The following is an 18,562-nucleotide window of genomic DNA, read 5'->3' on the forward strand; positions in this document are numbered from 1 at the left end:
AGGGGGATTTTCAAACAGCCAATCAGAATACAGGGGGATTTTACAACAACCAATCAGAATGTAGGGGTTTTTTGCAACAGCCAATCAAAATATAAGGGAGTGTTTACAACAGCCAATCACAGTACAGGGGGATGTTCCAGCAACCAATCAGAATAAGAGGTATTTCTCAACAGCCAATCACATTACAGTGGGATTTTACAACAGCCAATCACAATGCAAAGGGATTTTACAACAGCCAATCACAGCACAGATGTTTTTCATGACAGCCAATCACAATACAGGGTCATTTTCAAACAACCAATCAGAATGCAGGGGAATCCTGCAACAGCCAATCAGAATATAGGGGGATTTTACAACAGCCAATCACAATAAAGGGGGATTTTACAGTAACCAATCAGAATGCAGAGGGATTTTACAACAGCCAATCACAAAACAGGGTGATTTTCAAACAGCCAATCAGAATACAGGGGGATTTTACAACAGCCAATCACAGCACAGATGTTTTTCATGACAGCCAATAACAATATGGGGTCATTTTCAAACAACCAATCAGAATACAGGGGGATTTTGCCACAGCCAATCAGAATATAGGGGGATTTTACAACAGCAAATCACAATACAGGAGGATTTTCCAGTAACCAATCAGAATAAAGAGGCATTTCTCAACAGCCAATCACATTATAGTGAGATTTTACAACAGCCAATCACAATACAGGGGGATTTTCCAGTAACCAATCAGAATAAAGAGGTATTTCTCAACAGCCAATCACAATACAGGGTGATTTTACAATAGCCAATCACAGCACAGATGTTTTTTCATGACGTCCAATCACAATACAAGGTCATTTTCAAACAGCCAATCAGAATACAGGGGGATTTTACAACAGCCAATCACAATGCAGGGGGATTTTACAACACCCAATCACAGCACAGATGTTTTTCACAACAGCCAATCTCAATACGGGGTCATTTTCAAACAACCAATCAGAATGCAGGGGTTTTTGCAACGGCCAATCAGAACACAGGGGGATTTTCCAGCAACCAATCAGAATAAAGAGGTACTTCTCAACAGCCAATCACATTACAGGGGGATTTTACAACAGCCAATCACAATACAGGGGGATTTTACAACAGCCAATCACAATACAGGTGGATTTTCCAGTAACCAATCAGAATAAAGAGGTATTTCTCAACAGCCAATCACAATACAGGGTGCCACATTTGCATTTACTACACACAATTACAGTTACAAAAGCATTAAGTACTGTGGCTATGGAGGCAATGGAGCTTGGTGGGGGTGGGGGGGGGGGTTGAAACACCTACTCTAAATGGGCGTGGATTTAGGTGTCATGACTACTGACAGATCACCATCAATCTGAAAGATAATGAGAGAGACGTACACCAACCTCCACCACGAATTTGACTCCTAGCATGTCAACAAGATTAAGTAAAATTGTTTAGTTTATTTGTTTTATGTATAAGGGTAGATATTTTGTCAGGTTTAACCCCCAACACTTGTAACAGCAATCTGCACACAAAGAAGACACAGAGAATTGAGTATATTTTACTTGCAAGGAGAGTGACAGGAGACTGCTCAGTTACAATCCTCCAAACTCACTCTGAGGCAGTCTCCGCTTCTCTTGCATTTTATTTTGTTAGGAACGCCCTAGTTACACAAGGTCTCAACTGCTAAGGGAAAGGGAGTAATTTACTGCCAGTTGAGACCGATTCTCCTGTACAACAACGAATTATTTACAATGTAACTATTTCTTCTTTCACACACTATCTTCTGGAAACCCTCACTGCCGCACGCAGGCAGTTCCTCCTTATCTGGATGGTGTCAAGGCTGTTTGCTGAGAGAACAACCTGTTCTCTCTTCCTGCAAGCATAGTAAGCACACATACACACACAATATGCAGAGCAATAGTCTAACTACATTAATAGATGAGTATATAGTAAAGAGTAGAATAACTTATGTACAATTTCTCTAACATTTCCCTCCTGTTTATTCACTTTGCACTATATCTCATTATCGTCTAATAACTTCTTCTTCTCAGATTTTCAGTTATAGAGTCATGTTATAGCACCAGTGTTACACTCAGAGGTCAGTGTCATCATCGTCTGGTTCACCATAGTCACCTGGATCAGGAAACAAATCTGAAAAATGTAAGGAAGCATCATCATCATCATCATCACTATCTTTCTGAGCTTCACCATTTGGGGTAAGAAGTGCATACATTTCTGATACTTCTGTCTTAACTGGCTGGATTGCAGTGGTAATCATTCTGGTGCATAATGCCCTAATGCAGGGAATACAACAACATCCACATAAGGTGAGGATAGCTGTAAATACAGCGATGGACATGAGGATAGACAACACCAGTTGCTTATATCTACCAAACATATCTCCAAACCCATCCCACATTGATGTGTCAACTCCAGAGTGGTCTTTCATTTTGCTGTTAAGGGACCTGAGTCCTTCTAAGGCCTTGGTGAGACTCCCGTCGGCTGCTGTATTGTTAGGGATAAATGTACAGCACTGATCACCAAATATGGCGAAGACTCCTCCTTTCTCTGCTAATAGCATGTCAACAGCAATTCTATTTTGGAAAGCCATAAGGGAGGTAGCTGACAACTGCTCGTGGATGGCTGAGAAACCTTTTTCAGTGTTGTTGCCCAGTCTCTGCACGTTATAGTGGATGTAGTTGATTCTGTCTACATTTTTGTTTGTAGTGCACCACCAACATAGGATTGATTCAAAACCAGCTGCTACTTGATCTGCTAATTTGTATTCATCAGGAACACCTCTTGGCTTGTTCTGCCATTAAGAGCCAGTTGTTATCTATTTTAGAAATTCCTGTGCTAATTTTAAACCAGTCATCTGTGTCAGGCTTTATGTAGATCTTAGGTTTGATAGGAGAAACTGATTTTGGTCCTGGCGTAATGTCTGGTTGGGTCTGGTCTTGTTTAGGGGTAGAAACATTTGTCATCGTAATATTAGGACACAATAAAAACGCAACACAGGGGTCTTTATCATGTGGTCTCCAGACACACAGGCCTAACTCGTGACACTGTGGAGCTTTTTGTTCACCAAACCCAGTGGGCGTCTTGAAAGGTTCTCCAGTAGTATTTACGTTTATCAGCAGTGCGTTATTGACCTTGGTTAGAGAGACCTGTTTTCCCCATTGTTTAGCGGTATCTGAAAACCCGTAGGATGACTTGTCCCATGATCCAGTGGTGGAAAAAACATTCATCCAACCAAATCCTGCTGGATAACGTTTGTCCCAATGTTGAACTGGTTTCATTCCTTTATAGTCTAAATACCAATCGTACCCCTTCCAGTCGCTGACACCATAGCCTCCCACTTTTAACGTGTGGTCGAAGGTGAACACAGCCTTAGTGCTGTTGCTTTGGTAGCAGAAGTACAGTTCATTTGTCTTACTTTGATCTTTGTCAGTAGTATTGCAGGGATTTTTAATATATTCGTTCTGGATTTTTGATCTGCTGGGCTCATAAGTTCCTGCTCTTTTCTGTACGCTAAGGTTATTTTCCCACAACAACAACATTATTGCTATTATTGCTCCTATCAGTCCACCTACCGCCACCATTTTCTTATGCGCCGGAGTGAGCATTCCGCCTGTAGGCCTGAAACTCCTCCTAATACCCTCAGAGTTGTGGACAATCTTCACCGGGTTTGAGACGACTGCAAACTGAAATTGCAGCCCCCTTTGTAGCCGGGCTTCCTCTGGAGGTTTGTTAAAGAGTTACAGTGCTACAGCAGATACCACAGTGCTATGATTGTGACGCAAATGAGGACAGCTACAGCGTATGCTAAGATAGAGATACTTATTTTACTCATGTTCAATTACTTTCTTACAGTGTGTCAAATGAACCCATGTGCTTCTCTCTGCAATCTTTATTGCTGTGCCTGTAGTTAGCAATACCTGATAGGGCCCTTCCCACTTAGGTGAATGCCAGTGTTTCTTCTTTATGCTTTTTATCAGGACCCAATCTCCTGGTTCAACTAACAGGCTTTCCTGTGGAGACACAGAGGTTGTATCATCGTCATTAGTCTGATTTGTCAGTTGTTTTTGTTGTTGTTGTAGCATTCTTCTCATATAATCAGCTAAGGTACTTTCATCATCAGTTTCCCATATGTTCTTAAAGAATGGTAATCTGTAAGGTCTGCCAAATATGACTTCATATGGTGTCAAACCATTTGTGCTGGTAATGTTGATATACAGTTTTACTAATTCTAGGCATTTAGTCCATGGTCTTTTAGTTTCTTCCATACACTTCCTAAGTCTGTTTTTTATGGTTCCATTCATTCTTTCTACCAACCCTCCACTTTGTGGGTGATAGGCACAGTGATGTTTTAGGTCTATATGAAATGCTTGACCTATTTTAGTTATTATTTGATTTACAAAATGTGAACCATTATCACTGTAGATCTTTTCTGGAATCCCATAACGTGGAATTATGTCTTGGCATAAAGCTTTAGCTACTGTTAGCGCATCTGGGTGCTTTGTAGGAAAAAGCTCTATCCATTTTGAGAATGAATCTATTATCACTAAACAGAACTTTTTCCCTTCACTATTGTTAAGTTCTATAAAATCCATATGTATGTGTTGGAATGGATAATCTGGTTTTGGAAACTGCCCTCTCTTTGGTCTTAGATTACCCTGAGCATTATGTTTTGCACACACCAAACATGCTCTACAAAAATTTTTTGAATAGGAATTAAAGCCATAGGTAGTATATATTTGGCTTATCAATCCCACCATCCCTCCTGTTGAGACATGTGTCTTCCCATGGCTCAATATTGCTGCCCATTTGTATAGGTTTTTTGGTAGGATTGGTTTAGCTTCTGGTCATATATAGATTCCATCTTTTAGGTGTGCCCCTTTTCTTTTCCATTGTTCTTGTTCTTGTTTAGGTGATTGTTGTTGCATGTCTTGTAAAATTTTATCATTTAGAGCACTTTCTGTTAGGCTTAGAACTTTTACTTCTCCTTGTGCAGCTTCTTTTGCTGTTTTGTCTGCAAATGCATTGCCTTTTGAGACTGGGTCAGTTCCTGTTGTGTGAGCAGCGCATTTACATATTGCTAACTGTTTTGGCAGCTGCACTGCTTGTAGTAGTTCTGTTAGCAGCTTTGCATGTGTTACTGGTTTTCCTGTTGATGTTATCATGCCTCTATTTTTCCAATGCTGTGCAAACGTATGAGTTGTTGCATATGCGTATTGACTATCTGTATAGATTGTTGCTATTTTATCTTTCATGAGTTTGCATGCTTCAGTGAGGGCCACTAACTCTGCAGCTTGTGCTGAGAAATGTTGGGGTAGTGCCTCTGCTTTTAGGATTTTATCATGTGTTACTACAGCATAGCCTGTTCTTGTCTTTCCTGTTTCATCTTTCTTAGAAGAACCATCTACAAACAGGGTTTGTCCTTCTTCTAAAGGAGTGTCTTTTAAATCTGTTCTGCTTTTTGCTGTCTGCTCTGCTAATGCTTCACAATCATGAGTTTCACCTTCATCCTCTGTGGGAACCAGCGTTGCTGGGTTAAGTACTGTGCACCTTTCTATTTTTAGATGTGGTTGTGACAGTAGTATTGACATACATGACAAATGTCTTGCTGGTGACAGGAAACTCATTTTTGTTTGTAAAAGCAGAGCTGACACAGCATGAGGAACTTTCAATACTAGAGGGTGAAACAGTACTATATCTGCACTCGAGGTCACAGCCAGTGACGCAGCAATAACTGCTCTTACACAATGTGGCATTGCACATGCCACAACATCCATTTTAGTTGAATAGTAAGCTACGGGTTTAAGTTTATTTCCATGCATTTGTGTTAATACTGAGGTCATGAAATGTCCTTTGCAGTCTACCATTTGTACAAATTCCTTTTGATAATCAGGCAAAGCCAGTGTGCAGCTACTAACCATAGATTGCTTTAATTTGCATAACGCCTCTTCTGCTTCGGGCGTCCATTTTAGATTATCAGACATTTTCAGTTCTTCTTTGTACATGAGAGACTGCAATGGTGCTGTTAACTCTGCATAATTAGGCACCCAACTTCTGCAATAGTTTGTAAGTCCTAAGAAGGACATCATTTGCTTCTTTGTCAGTGGTTTGGGTGCTTGTAATATAGCAGTTTTTCTTTCCTCTAGTATAGTTCTTCCTCCTGCACTTAGTTGATGTCCTAGGTATTTTACTTTTTCTTGACAGAATTGCAGTTTGTTTTTGCTCACTTTGTGACCTTCTTTAGCTAGATGTTGTAATAATGCTATTGTGTCTGTTTCACATCCTTCTTTAGTTTCTGACGCTACCAATATGTCATCTACATAGGTTAGCAATTGGCTTTTATTTGGAGGCTCGAAGGTGGATAAACTCGATGCAATTACTTGAGAGTAAATTGTTGGACTTTCACAATACCCTTGTGGCAACCTGGTGTAAGTGTATCTTTTCCCTTTAAATGTAAATGCAAACCAAATTTGACTGTCTTTATGCACTGGTACTGAAAAGAATGCATTACTTATGTCCACTACTGTGAAATACTTAGCTTTTGGGTTCAGAGAGTTTAATAGCGTGTGTGGATCTGCCACACATGGAGATCTTTGTATTACTGCATTATTTACCGCTATTAAATCTTGAACCATCCTCCACCCTGTTGATGGTGGTGCCTTTTTCACAGGAAATATTGGTGTATTAACAGGGGATTCAGCACATTCTACTAATACTCCTGCTTTCTTTAGATCTTCTATTACTGGCTCTATTCCTTCCATTGCATCTGGTTTTAGAGGGTACTGTTTTATTCTAGGACGATGTTCAGTTTTAGGTCTTATTATTACAGGTGGTGCTCCTTTTACTAGTCCTACATCTGTGGGTCCTTGGGACCATAGTTCTTCAGGAATCTGTTTTAGTAGCTCTTCCTGTTCTTCAGAGAAGAAAACTTGTCATTTTTGTGATTTTGCTAAATGCACGCCTGCATTTACAGTTACAGTCCAGAACAATGCTTTTCTGGACAATCCAGTGGAATCACTGTACCATGTGTCAACGCCTGTTTGTACCCAATCTTTTGCTCTTTCTCCTCTGTCCACCACCATGCTTCCTAAGTCTTTCCATTCAATGTTTTTACTCTTACACAGTGAAATATGGGGTCCACTGTATGATCTATGCCATACTTTGACTGCATCTGGTAAGACTGCTGCGGCTGCAACGTTTGCAGAATTATCAGAGTACAGATATGACACTGTTATTTTGGCAGGAGTGACTCTGTCTAGGCTTGCTTTGTACTTAGGATCAGGTTTATCAGTATACCACATGGTTACGTGTAGTTCGTCTGGTGACATTTGATCCTGTACCTGTCTCACTGCCTTTTTTCCTTCATCCATGAGACATGCTCCTGCAGAAACAGGAGGTTTATTTGGGACATCTAGCGTATAGTAGTAGTTAGGTTTTCCCATTCCCTGTACTACATACACTTGTTCTGGTTTCTGTCTGATTATTTTTAATCCATCAGGGGTTGGCATTATTGCTAAGCCTAAAGCCACTAGACCGTCCCTTCCTAGCAGGTTTACTGGGCATTCAGGTAACATTAGAATGGTCAACTGGCATGATTTGCCTTCTGGGTCTCGGAGCCAAATAGGCTCTGTCTCTTGGACCATTCTAACGGCACCTTGTGCTGCACGTACTGCAGTGTAGTTGGAGCTAGGTTTTGCATGTGGCAATGTTTCTCTAACTGTAGTTCTACATGCTCCGGTGTCGCAAAGAAATTTGACTGGAGTGCCTTGAACTATCAGTGTAATTTCTGGTCTGATTTTTTCTTCATAAAGCAGATCCTCTAAGTTTAAAATCTCTCCATCTTGTCCTATCTCCATTTCCAGCTGCTGTTCTCGGCCTAGTCATGCTTTCTGATGGTCCTGTGGGGAAGGGTTGCGTCTGCAGTTTTGGGCAATGTGGCCTTCTTTCCCACAGGACCAGCAGCCTCTAGGGTTATTACTCATACGTGATCCAAAGCCTTTGCCTCTACCTCTGCCTCGGCCTCTTCCTCGGCCTCTACCTCTACCTCCAGATTGGTAGAACACCATGTGTTCTTCTTCTTCCTGGTAGAAAATTGGTGTCTTTTGTTGTCCTTTCTTACTTTTAATTACTTTCTCAGCATGAAGGGCATGAGTTATGTATTCTGCGAGTGTTCCTCCACCCATGCCTATGTAATGGCGATTTACCCATCCACTAATTTCTGGTAAGGAGCCTGAGTGCAGTGCGTTCTTTAACTGCTGTCTATAGGGGCCATTATCATCTTCGCCTAATTCTAGTCCGCTATGTGTTCTGAACACTTTTTCCATCCTTACTCTGTATTCATCAAATGGTTCATCTGGTTTTTGTTTGCACCTCCCTATTTCAGTATAATTTGCTCTTCTCCTGTATCTTGTTCTGATTCTCTCTAGGAGCGGGTTTAATTGCCCTAATAGTGCCGGCGTGTCAGGGCCGTGGACCACAGGAGGTTCAGCATTATTTATTGGGGAATAGTTTCCTTTAACGTGGTGCCAGTCTGGCCCTAGTTGGCACATCCAAACTTGTTGTACCTCCATACCATTCAGATGGTATGATCTCCTCAGGCTTTCCATTTGTGTCACACACTCTTCAACATCCTCTTTAGGATTTGGAATGCCTTCTACTGCTTTTCTCACATCATCTTGCGTCCATGTTCTATAAACTCTAATTATGGCTTGCTCGTCACCTTCACCTGCACGAGGGTTAGGTAATTCTATTAGGGGGAACATGTGCGCATCATGTTCTCCCAACGTTGACATTTTTGGAGTTGGAGTAGGTGACAATAATCTTCCTGTCCCTGATGTTAGGGTTTTGGACCATTCCCCTACCCCTCCCTGCAAGCGTGTCTGTGGTCTTTTTGTTTACATTTATCCCTTATTTTTTGTTGTAATTCTCTAATGCCTGCTGTGGATAATTTTCCATTAAAGTCATATCGTTTTATCCAGTAACATAGGGGTTCTATCGCTGAGGCATCTTCCTTTTGGATGACTTTCCAGTCTTTACATGTAAGATCCTCTAAGAGTTTCTGTTTTACTTTACTTTGTCCCTTTCCCATTTTAAACTAAATTTGGACTCAGTGGTTTTTAACACCTACTGTATTCTAACACTGAGTTTCTCTTTCAACAAGATGGCGATAAATGACCTTTTGTGGTAAAACTCACTTCAACCTTTTCAGGTGGAGTTTTCTTGCCTACATGCATCCACAAAGGCTCACCATTTGTTCCTTGTTGATTTGGTATAAAACACAATTACCTAGTGGTAATAGTATTTTCTTTCACACTCACTTTCACACTTTTGTCTTTTCACACATAGACAGGACCTTACCGGATAGTCCTTCTTATTTCAACACAGAGGAGTCCGCCCTCCTTCGTAGGATTTAACTAGCTGACAGGGGACTCCGCCGTCCCTGTGGAATTATTCTGCTGCCTTTAAAGCAAGGGAGTCCACTTTTTCCTCCCGCGGAATTTAACTGTTTTTCGGTTTAACTAGAGGAGCCTACCCTCCCACGGAATTTAACTGTTTGAAATTCTTTACCTGATAGTGCCTAGGATTGTCAGGGTTTTTCTCTTGTCCCTCTCTTCAGGGATCTTTACTTCTATTTTACTTTTCTCTCAGTCATTCATTCATTCCTTTTGAATAAAAGTTCTACTCACAATTCTCTGAGTCCGTCGGCTTTCCTTCAACCTTTGGATCCCAGCTCGCGAGGGAGGGACCAGTCCCGGAAAGGGTCTTAGTGCTGTGGCCACAGTCTTGCCTGGATCTCACTTACGCGCTGGGATCGTCAGGTATCTTGGAATCCGGCTCGAAGGACCAATGTAAATGTCAGGTTTAACCCCCAACACTTGTAACAGCAATCTGCACACAAAGAAGACACAGAGAATTGAGTATATTTTACTTGCAAGGAGAGTGACAGGAGACTGCTCAGTTACAATCCTCCAAACTCACTCTGAGGCAGTCTCCGCTTCTCTTGCATTTTATTTTGTTAGGAACGCCCTAGTTACACAAGGTCTCAACTGCTAAGGGAAAGGGAGTAATTTACTGCCAGTTGAGACCGATTCTCCTGTACAACAACGAATTATTTACAATGTAACTATTTCTTCTTTCACACACTATCTTCTGGAAACCCTCACTGCCGCACGCAGGCAGTTCCTCCTTATCTGGATGGTGTCAAGGCTGTTTGCTGAGAGAACAACCTGTTCTCTCTTCCTGCAAGCATAGTAAGCACACATACACACACAATATGCAGAGCAATAGTCTAACTACATTAATAGATGAGTATATAGTAAAGAGTAGAATAACTTATGTACAATTTCTCTAACATATTTCATATTTTCTTTTTTCTTTCATGATAATTTGGATCTGTTACTTTTGTTTTTCTCAGGTGTAAAGAAAAAGCTTGTTGCTGCATCAAATAAGAGGGACAACAAAGATCTCCAACCATGGCTGAAAGCAATTAACCGCCACCTGTACTGGTCATGTAAAAGTGATGAGGAGGTAATAAAGAGATTATCTAGTAAGCGTAATACACAATAATTGACCTGAGACAATGTTGCAAATTTTAAAAGAATAATAATTTTTAGGTAACACGATAAGAATGGTATTCACCGGTTTTCACTCTGGTATAATCCAAAAGGTTAAACCTAATTTCTATTCAGCTGTCCCCAATGTATACTCTACATTTAAGATGTCTTTCAGAAAATGTTTGTTCTTGAAACATGAATGTTTCACTTATAAATGTTTTTGTGTTCTCATTTCTGCAGGAATGTGTGTGTCAGTGGAAGTCTCTGCTACATCATATTTGCGACATGCATCAATGGGAGGCGAATAGTGTGGAGTAAACATGTTATCACCCGCCTTTGACAGAGGAACAGCAGAAAAGACAGAGGTGGCTCAAAACAGATTCACCTGCTTTTTTGGCTCTCAAGGCCATTGTCATGGACAAGACCCTCCTTCAGAACTTGAAGCAGACGCCTCATTTCAAGCACACTGGTATGCATTTTTTAGACTCATGTTTTTCATTCAATAACACCTGTTTTGTACAACGCCAAGTAAAAAAATGTCCATTGCAGTGAGGAGTAATAATACTACAGTACAGTAATATTACTAACACTGCCACAAGTTTTACACCCACCGAGCAAAATCACACTCTCTGTATTTATAGTTTTACCATTTGTTTTGAACAACTTGAACATATCATTTTTTTTTTATCTGGGTGTAGCAACAACTGGGGTTTTTAAACTTGCATCAACACAGGATCTCTGTAGGTGTTCCATTCTTCTAAGCTGAAGTATGCTGAGAAGAGGCTGCATTTCATATAAATTTGAAAATCGACTGTATCATGAACAAGAACGTCTACCACAGCATCTTGGTGCATCATGGAATCCCTTCTGGACTGAATCTGATTGGTCGTGGGTTCATATTACCAACAAGACAATGACCACAAGCATACTTATGACCACTTAGCTTTGCAGACACTATTTGACCAAGAAAAAGGAATCTGAAGTACTGGAACTGATGGACTGGCCAAGTCACAGTCTGGATTTCAATCCTATTGAATAAATTTGGGATTTAGTAGGATTAGTATGGATTGATTGCACAAAATTTTCTTCTGAAGCAAGACTGTGGGAACAGCTAGAAACTAGGATTGGGCGATTGGACGACTATATCGTCTATCGACGATGGGCTGAATCCATAGCAGATTGCTTTTTCTGCCAGATTTTTAGGGTGATATTTGTCATTTTATTTTGCTAATGTAATAGTCTGCAGAGTGACAGCCTCTGCTCTACACCGCGCTCTCATCCAGCGGCACAGTACACATCCACTCAGCTGACCATGCATGTGCTGAGCTGGGTGACGAGTGAGAAGAAAACAGGCTGCAGAGTCAGACTCTTTAAACTCTTTCCCCACGGTAAAGTGAGGATTTATTTTGACCAAACCCAAGTTGGTAATTGTTGGAAGAGTGGCTAGACTAACAAAGACGGTTTTGGTGAGTTTTACATGTTTTTCTGTAAGTTTGAAGAAAGTGTGTTTTCCAAGGCGTTAACAAGCCAATTAAGCTTGTATTAGTTTGGTAAAAGACAGAAACTTCAGAAATTACATAAATTCAGAAGGTGAATGGTTGTATTTCTCTATTTAAAATGGAAAATAAGTGTGAAAACATGTAATTTGTAGATACTTTGTAAGTTTATTTTGTCCACTGGATGTAGTGAACGTACGCAGCATGCGTAACATTGTGAATTTGCCGCTTGCGCACATCTCCCAGCTGAGACCCGAAAGGACGGGAGAAAGTGGGTGGGGGGACAATGGTATCGCCAATCGCTGATGGATGAGCTGATGATGATAGTTTGGAAAATTTTAGCATATCACCCAACTCTACTAGAAACTATTTGGAACTCAATAACAAAAGAGACTGTTGAAAACTACATAAAAACAATGCCAACAAGAATGCACGCTGTTATCAAGGCCAAAGGAGGCCATACAAAATATGACATTTTTTGATTATTATGTGTGGAAAGGGACTATTTAGTTCTTTCAGTTTGTTATTTGCCAAATAAAAAACAATAACATTTTTCATTTTAAACAAGTTTTTGAAAGACTTCTAAAATATTTATGTTTTCTTGTTTTTATAACAGGTGGTCTAATAAATTTGTTTAGCACTGTATATGCAGTGGTGGACAAAGTACTCAACCGCAGTACATGAGTCAAAGCATAGATATTCCTGGTCAAATATTACTCAACTACAAGTAAAAGTTGCTCAGTCAAAATTTTACTCAAGTTAAAGTACTAGAGTACTTGTTTTTAAAAATATTTAAGTATTCAGAAGTACACGCTTTTAAAAATACTCAAGTATTCAAAAGTACAGATTACAAAGTACATTTCTAATAAACACACTGTTGTATTGTTTTCACTGTGAATTTACAGAAACTTTGTAACCGCCTAATGATGCACTGACTTGCTTGTAGAACCACGATGAAAGACCTATAGAAATACCTATAAAAACTTCAGCATAGAAATACAGTCAAAAATAAAAAGGACAGCTATTGTCATTTTCTGACATAACTGTATTTAAATAAAAGTATAGAAAATTAGATTGAAACCAACCGTAAGGAGTTCTCCAAGTCTGTTAAATAACTGATTTCTTTCTGGCCCCTAGAGGCAGTATATACATTAATTATGTGTTTTTTTCACCCCAATAAAACAATACAACATTAAAAGCCTACCTGAAATTATTTCTCTTTTTCTAATGATAATAACATCTTGAGATTTAATTTTGCCGTCACCATTACCGAGTTTGTTTGAATGAAAGAGGGAGAGCTTGCTTGTGCTTGTTACAGAGCATGCCTGGATGATGTGCTTCTGCTTTTACATCAATCCCAGTTGAGAGCAGGTACTGTAATTGGTTTCCTCTGTAAGGATCACAGCATGTGGCCAGTCGCATTTTAGAAAAGAAGAAACAGCAACAGCTGACTTCAAAGCTATGCTTAGACTAAAAGTAACGGAAATGTAGTGGTGTCAAGACTACAATATTTGTCTTTGAAATGTAAATGGAGTGTAAGTCGTATTTACAGTGTGCAGGATTTATGTAGGCTCTGCTAGTGTCTCTAAAGACTGGAACAGTTTGTAGACTGCTCAGCAGTGCAGTCAAGAGTACAATTCATCGGTAGGTGTGTTCTGAACATGTCATCTGCCTCCTTGAACCTGCTGTAAGTGCCAGTGGGTAATGGGTACTTGCTTCTGATAGCAGTGATGATCCAGCTTGGCAGCACTCTTCTGTTACCACAACCAAGACATTCTCTTCTGACAGCCCACTCCAGCACCACATGATGGGCATGAAAGGGTTAAGATGATTTTGAAATGTCCGAGGGCAAACTAATATATGCAACAGTAAATGCGCATCTGTCAGACAATTCTAGGCACAGATATTACATGCATGAAGACATTTATACTTACTCAATGGATAGTTGACCATTTGGTCCCTGTGGTTTTGGTTGCCTCCTCCAATTTATTTTGGGCACATGAAAGAAGGTATCCAGCACTGTCCTGCTGATCAGAGGGTGGGAATACTGTAAGATGGTGTGGTGTAAAATCTGAAAATTAAGACAAACCCCATGACCAAGATTGTCTTTGTGGTGTTTTAATAGAGCTCTGCAAAGGATCAGTACACAGTCACACACAAAGTGTAAAAGGAACTGATAACGTGTCAAGAATGTAAATCTGTCTTACAGGGTTAGGAGATGAAGGAGGTTGGGTCAGGATGGACCTGAACTGCTTATCGGGAGAGTCGGGATGTGATTGTGTTATCAGAAGCTCTTCTTCCAAAGAGAGAACAACTGTGTGTTGGACGAGTAACCAGTTAGTGCCTGACAGAGCATGAGAAATAACTATGAGGAACAACAGTGACCAGTTCAGCATATTATTTTCCCACTACAATCCCTCCTTTTGATCATATGTGATCACATGTAAAATAAAATTATAAAAGACTATAAAAGATCACACCTTCACTGCAAATAATAATCCTTACATATGGTAACATAATAGGAAAGTATGAGAGAGTGAAGAAACATCTGCAATGTTATGTCAATTATGATTTTAAAACATTACTCCATAAAGTACTACCCCTAGAAAAAGCAAGATGCTGTTGTTGCAGATGGGAGAATGCAATATAACAAATGCAAGCAATAGGTAGGAAAGTTACATATATATTAACTAGGGGTGCAATGGATCGCAGTTGACCCGTGTCCCGTACGGATCACCCTCTACAGTTCAGCACGCATGTGATCTGCGGACTACATGTGAGCATCATAGTTTTACTGTCACTGTTACTTTTGTATAAGTTATAATAACTGAAATCTCAATGCAGAGTTGCAGTGAAAAGACGGGACAGATGCTGCTTAGTGCAAGACCATCCAAGAGTGACTGATTTAAATGCCGTCACATCGCCTTGAGTGAAATCCAGACCGTAACTTTTTTTCACTGATGTAACTATGCTATCACCAAAGAAACGGATCATAAAACTGTGATGTTCATTGAAACTTTGGTGATATCAGCTGTCTTAACTTCTACACAGCTCCTCTCTACTCACTGGTGATGATTGATTGATCATGACTTCTAACCAATCAGATGTGCTGTGCTGTAGGTGGGACATTGAGCCAGACTACAGAGCGTAGTTGTGTATTATACTGTACAGTATATAATGATCTAATATATGTATAGTATATACATAGTACAGCACTGTATAAGTTTGAAGTTTTTAATATTATTATCATTATCATTACTATTATCATTAATATTACATTGGATAACTATGGTGATAATTACGGACAGACAAAGATCAAAGACAAGTGCATTTTTAAAATAATTTAACCCTAATCCCACCAGTTTTTTCTTTTTTGCTGATCCGAAAAATGATCCGATCCATGACTCAAAACCATGATACAATCCAAAGCGTGAGTTTTTTGATGCGTTGCACCCCTAATATGAACACATAAATGTCAAAATCCAGATTGTCAACAGGATCAGGAATGCTTTCAGCATTGCATGGTGGGAGCCAATCAGGAGTTCTTAACTGTGTCATCTGATGGAAAACAGTTTTTTTTTTCAACTGTAGGGAATGAACTCACAAAAAGAAAGCACACACTGAACCTCGCAGGCCACACCATCCAGCGTGTCTGAATGCATGCCATGGCTGTTGTTGGAGTTCCATCTCTGATCCCATTATGGTGACACTGAGGTTCACTCAGCACGCCACTTAGTTGGAGCTGTGGAAGTTCTCGTTGGATAGTATGCCAATACTGTTACCTTGTCTTCTCGTCCTCGCGATGTGATGACCTGTTCTGTCATAGTGGGACCCTTTTGCAGTGGCTGGCATGGATTCAGGTGACTCTTTCGGCAAACTTTACTGTCGTCTGTGTGGTCAGCAGCACCTGGAATGGACCCGTCCACCACTTAGAGCATCAAGTCTTCCACCTCAGGTCTCTCACCACTACCCAGTCACCAGGCTGCAGGTCATGAAGAGGTCCTGTGGCTGGAGCTGGTAGCACTTCCTTTGGTGAATGTTAGATAAAACAGCTGTAGGAGTGGAGGGCGTTTGACGGTCATCATATGGAAAGAATTCAGACATAGTTAATTCTGGGCTTGCTGCGGCCTTGGCTGCTGCTGGTGTTCTCCTGTGAAACTTGGTCATTGTTAGTGTGAGCATGACATTTACACACAGCAACCTGTTTTGGGAGCAGAACAGCATCCAGCAGTTGTAAAACAAGAGTGTGATGTGCTATAGGTTTGCCAGGTGATGTGAAGCAGGAAGTGATTTGGCATTGACTGTATCATGTGGAAAGGGTACTAGAAATCTGTATTCAAGTACAAGTACTGTTTCATTGCTAAAACATTACTCAATTACAAGTACTGCCGTTAGAAAAATATTTCAGTAAAAGTACAAAGTATTTGTCTGAAAAACTACTAGAGTATTAGTTACTTTCAACTGTTGATGTCACTGTCACCTCTCCAAACTAGCGTTGCAAATTTTGTGTATTTCGTTGTACAATCGTTGAAAACGTTAACAACTGATTAATCATTAATAATATAAGATTATTAGTAAAGATACATAACACAATTTATTTCCTTTTTTTTTTTTCTTATTTTCTTATTTTTTCTCTTTTTAAGTCAAAGTTTAAGTTTCCTTATTCAACAAATGGCTCTGCAGACAAAACAATATAAAATGAGGTTCAGTTACTACCAAAACTATTGATTAAACATCAATGAATACATTTCTAATTGGGTAAATTCTAAATGGCAATTAATTGACTAATGATTAATCATTAACACCCTTAACAGTTGCTGCCACACCATTTTGTTTTGTTTTTCAGTTCTTTTCATTGGCTCGTCCATGATCAGATCACCTGATTGGCCTCAAAAATGCAGATGAAAGCTTTGGATATTAATTCAAATTGTACTCAGTACTCAACTGTGATTTTGAAAGTAACTAAGTAGATTACATGGTGAAATCAATACTTAAGTACATGTAAAATTACAGACTTGAAAATCTACTCATAAAATTACAATTACCCCCCAAAAAACTACTTAATTGCAGTAATTTGAGTATTTGTAATTACTTTTTTCCTGTGTCAGGGTTGCGTGATACTGAGCCATCAACAAACAGTTCAAAATCTGGATTTTGCAATGGTGTTTCTTGCAAATCTGGTCTTGGGGAACAATCTTCAGTTATTGTAACAACATAGTTGTGTTCTCCTCCATCACCTTCTGTGGGGAAAAGAGTTGCAGGGTTAAAGACATTGTATCTATTCACATATCGTCACTATTCGTGATATCAGGGATTTCAAATAGAACAGTGTTATAAAGGAACAATCTTGCTGCTGAAAGATAAGATGTTTTCTGCTAAAGCAAAATCAATTAAACAACATGTGGAACGAGCAGAGTTAGTTTACAGTCACCTTAAAAAGTAGGAATTCCTGTAGCTAAAGCGTCAAGTTTAGCTGAAATGTAGGCTACAGGTCTCTGTCTGTCTCCGTGGTCCTGGAGTAACACTCGACACTCTTTGTCTACAGTCTGAGCAAAAGGTTGGTTTGGATCTGGTAACCAAAGAGTTGGAGTCGTCAGAGTCTTCCGAAGGACAAGTTTTAAGTCAACAAATGTTTATCCTGCATCAGCAGTCCATGTCACATTACTATGTGCTTCTAGGCCTCACCCAGGTGCGATTGCACTCAGGGGGGCCTTGAGGACACCAGTGAAAACACCAGTGGGAATGAAGGGCCTGCAACAGGAACACAAAAGGCATAACTTGTTTCTTTATGATTGGGTTTGAAAATGTTTTAAAATGCTTTTACTCTTTTTTGGGAGAGGGATTTGCCATCACATGTCATCACATGACCCAGAAATGTCACTTGTTGTTGGACAAACTGCAGTTTTGACAAGCTAGCTTTGTGACCTTCTTCATCCAAATGTTTCAAATGTGTCTTTTTCACACTGAGCTTGAGTTGGAACACAAATCATTTGATCATCAACACTGTAATCATGCACTTCCTGGTGACAGATTTAATGAGCTCAAACTTTGTTTTGATTTTCATACCTGATTTTTTGTTTTGTTTTGTGGGAATGATTACACCTGCCTTTAATCAAGTGATAAAGACTGGTGTAATACCGTCAGAGTGGATATTATGGTTGACAGGGCCTTTAATTAGATTTTGGTGTGATCACAATTGGTTTCATGCCTCTGATTAGACCAATATCATGTTTGCCTTGGGCCCACAGAGTTTTAGGGATCTTCTGAAAGGCTGGGGTGTTTGTGACATCACATGTTTTACGCAAATAGGCAAATGTGTGTTGTGTGTCTGGTATCGGTTGAACAGATCTGAATGTGTGGACAACACAGGTGAAGTTTTGTCGATAAACCTTCAAAACAGGATTATATTGAACATTAGGGTCAGATGTTGATTTCCATGATTCTGCACTGACACATTTTCTTATCCACAGATCCAAATCTTGCCATCTT

At 39.8% G+C, this 18,562-nt stretch overlaps 2 protein-coding genes across 2 annotated transcripts; both read right to left on the bottom strand.

Annotated features, from left to right (window-relative positions):
- Nucleotides 1-2,043: 2,043 nt before the first annotated feature.
- LOC146327327 (uncharacterized) lies at nt 2,044-2,824 on the bottom strand (the record flags this gene model as incomplete). The annotated part of the gene is made up of 1 exon (XM_084718203.1): nt 2,044-2,824. A coding segment is annotated over one exon (726 nt), but the record flags the coding sequence as incomplete, so codon positions are not given.
- A 4,590-nt stretch (nt 2,825-7,414) lies between these two features.
- Nucleotides 7,415-8,872, bottom strand: LOC146327328 (uncharacterized). Its single transcript, XM_084716749.1, has one exon. The coding sequence runs from the start codon at nt 8,814-8,816 to the stop codon at nt 7,905-7,907; it is 912 nt and encodes a 303-aa protein (XP_084572875.1). The 5' UTR covers nt 8,817-8,872; the 3' UTR covers nt 7,415-7,904.
- Between the last annotated feature and the right edge of the window lie 9,690 nt (nt 8,873-18,562).

The sequence above is a fragment of the Lutjanus erythropterus genome, chromosome 4 (assembly GCF_056507025.1).
Source record: "Lutjanus erythropterus isolate fLutEry1 chromosome 4, fLutEry1.hap2, whole genome shotgun sequence".
NCBI lineage: Eukaryota > Metazoa > Chordata > Actinopteri > Lutjaniformes > Lutjanidae > Lutjanus > Lutjanus erythropterus.

Excerpts from the sequence above, each read along its gene's own strand:
- LOC146327328 (XM_084716749.1), bottom strand. The coding sequence starts at position 8,816 with ATGTCAACGTTGGGAGAACATGATGCGCACATGTTCCCCCTAATAGAA.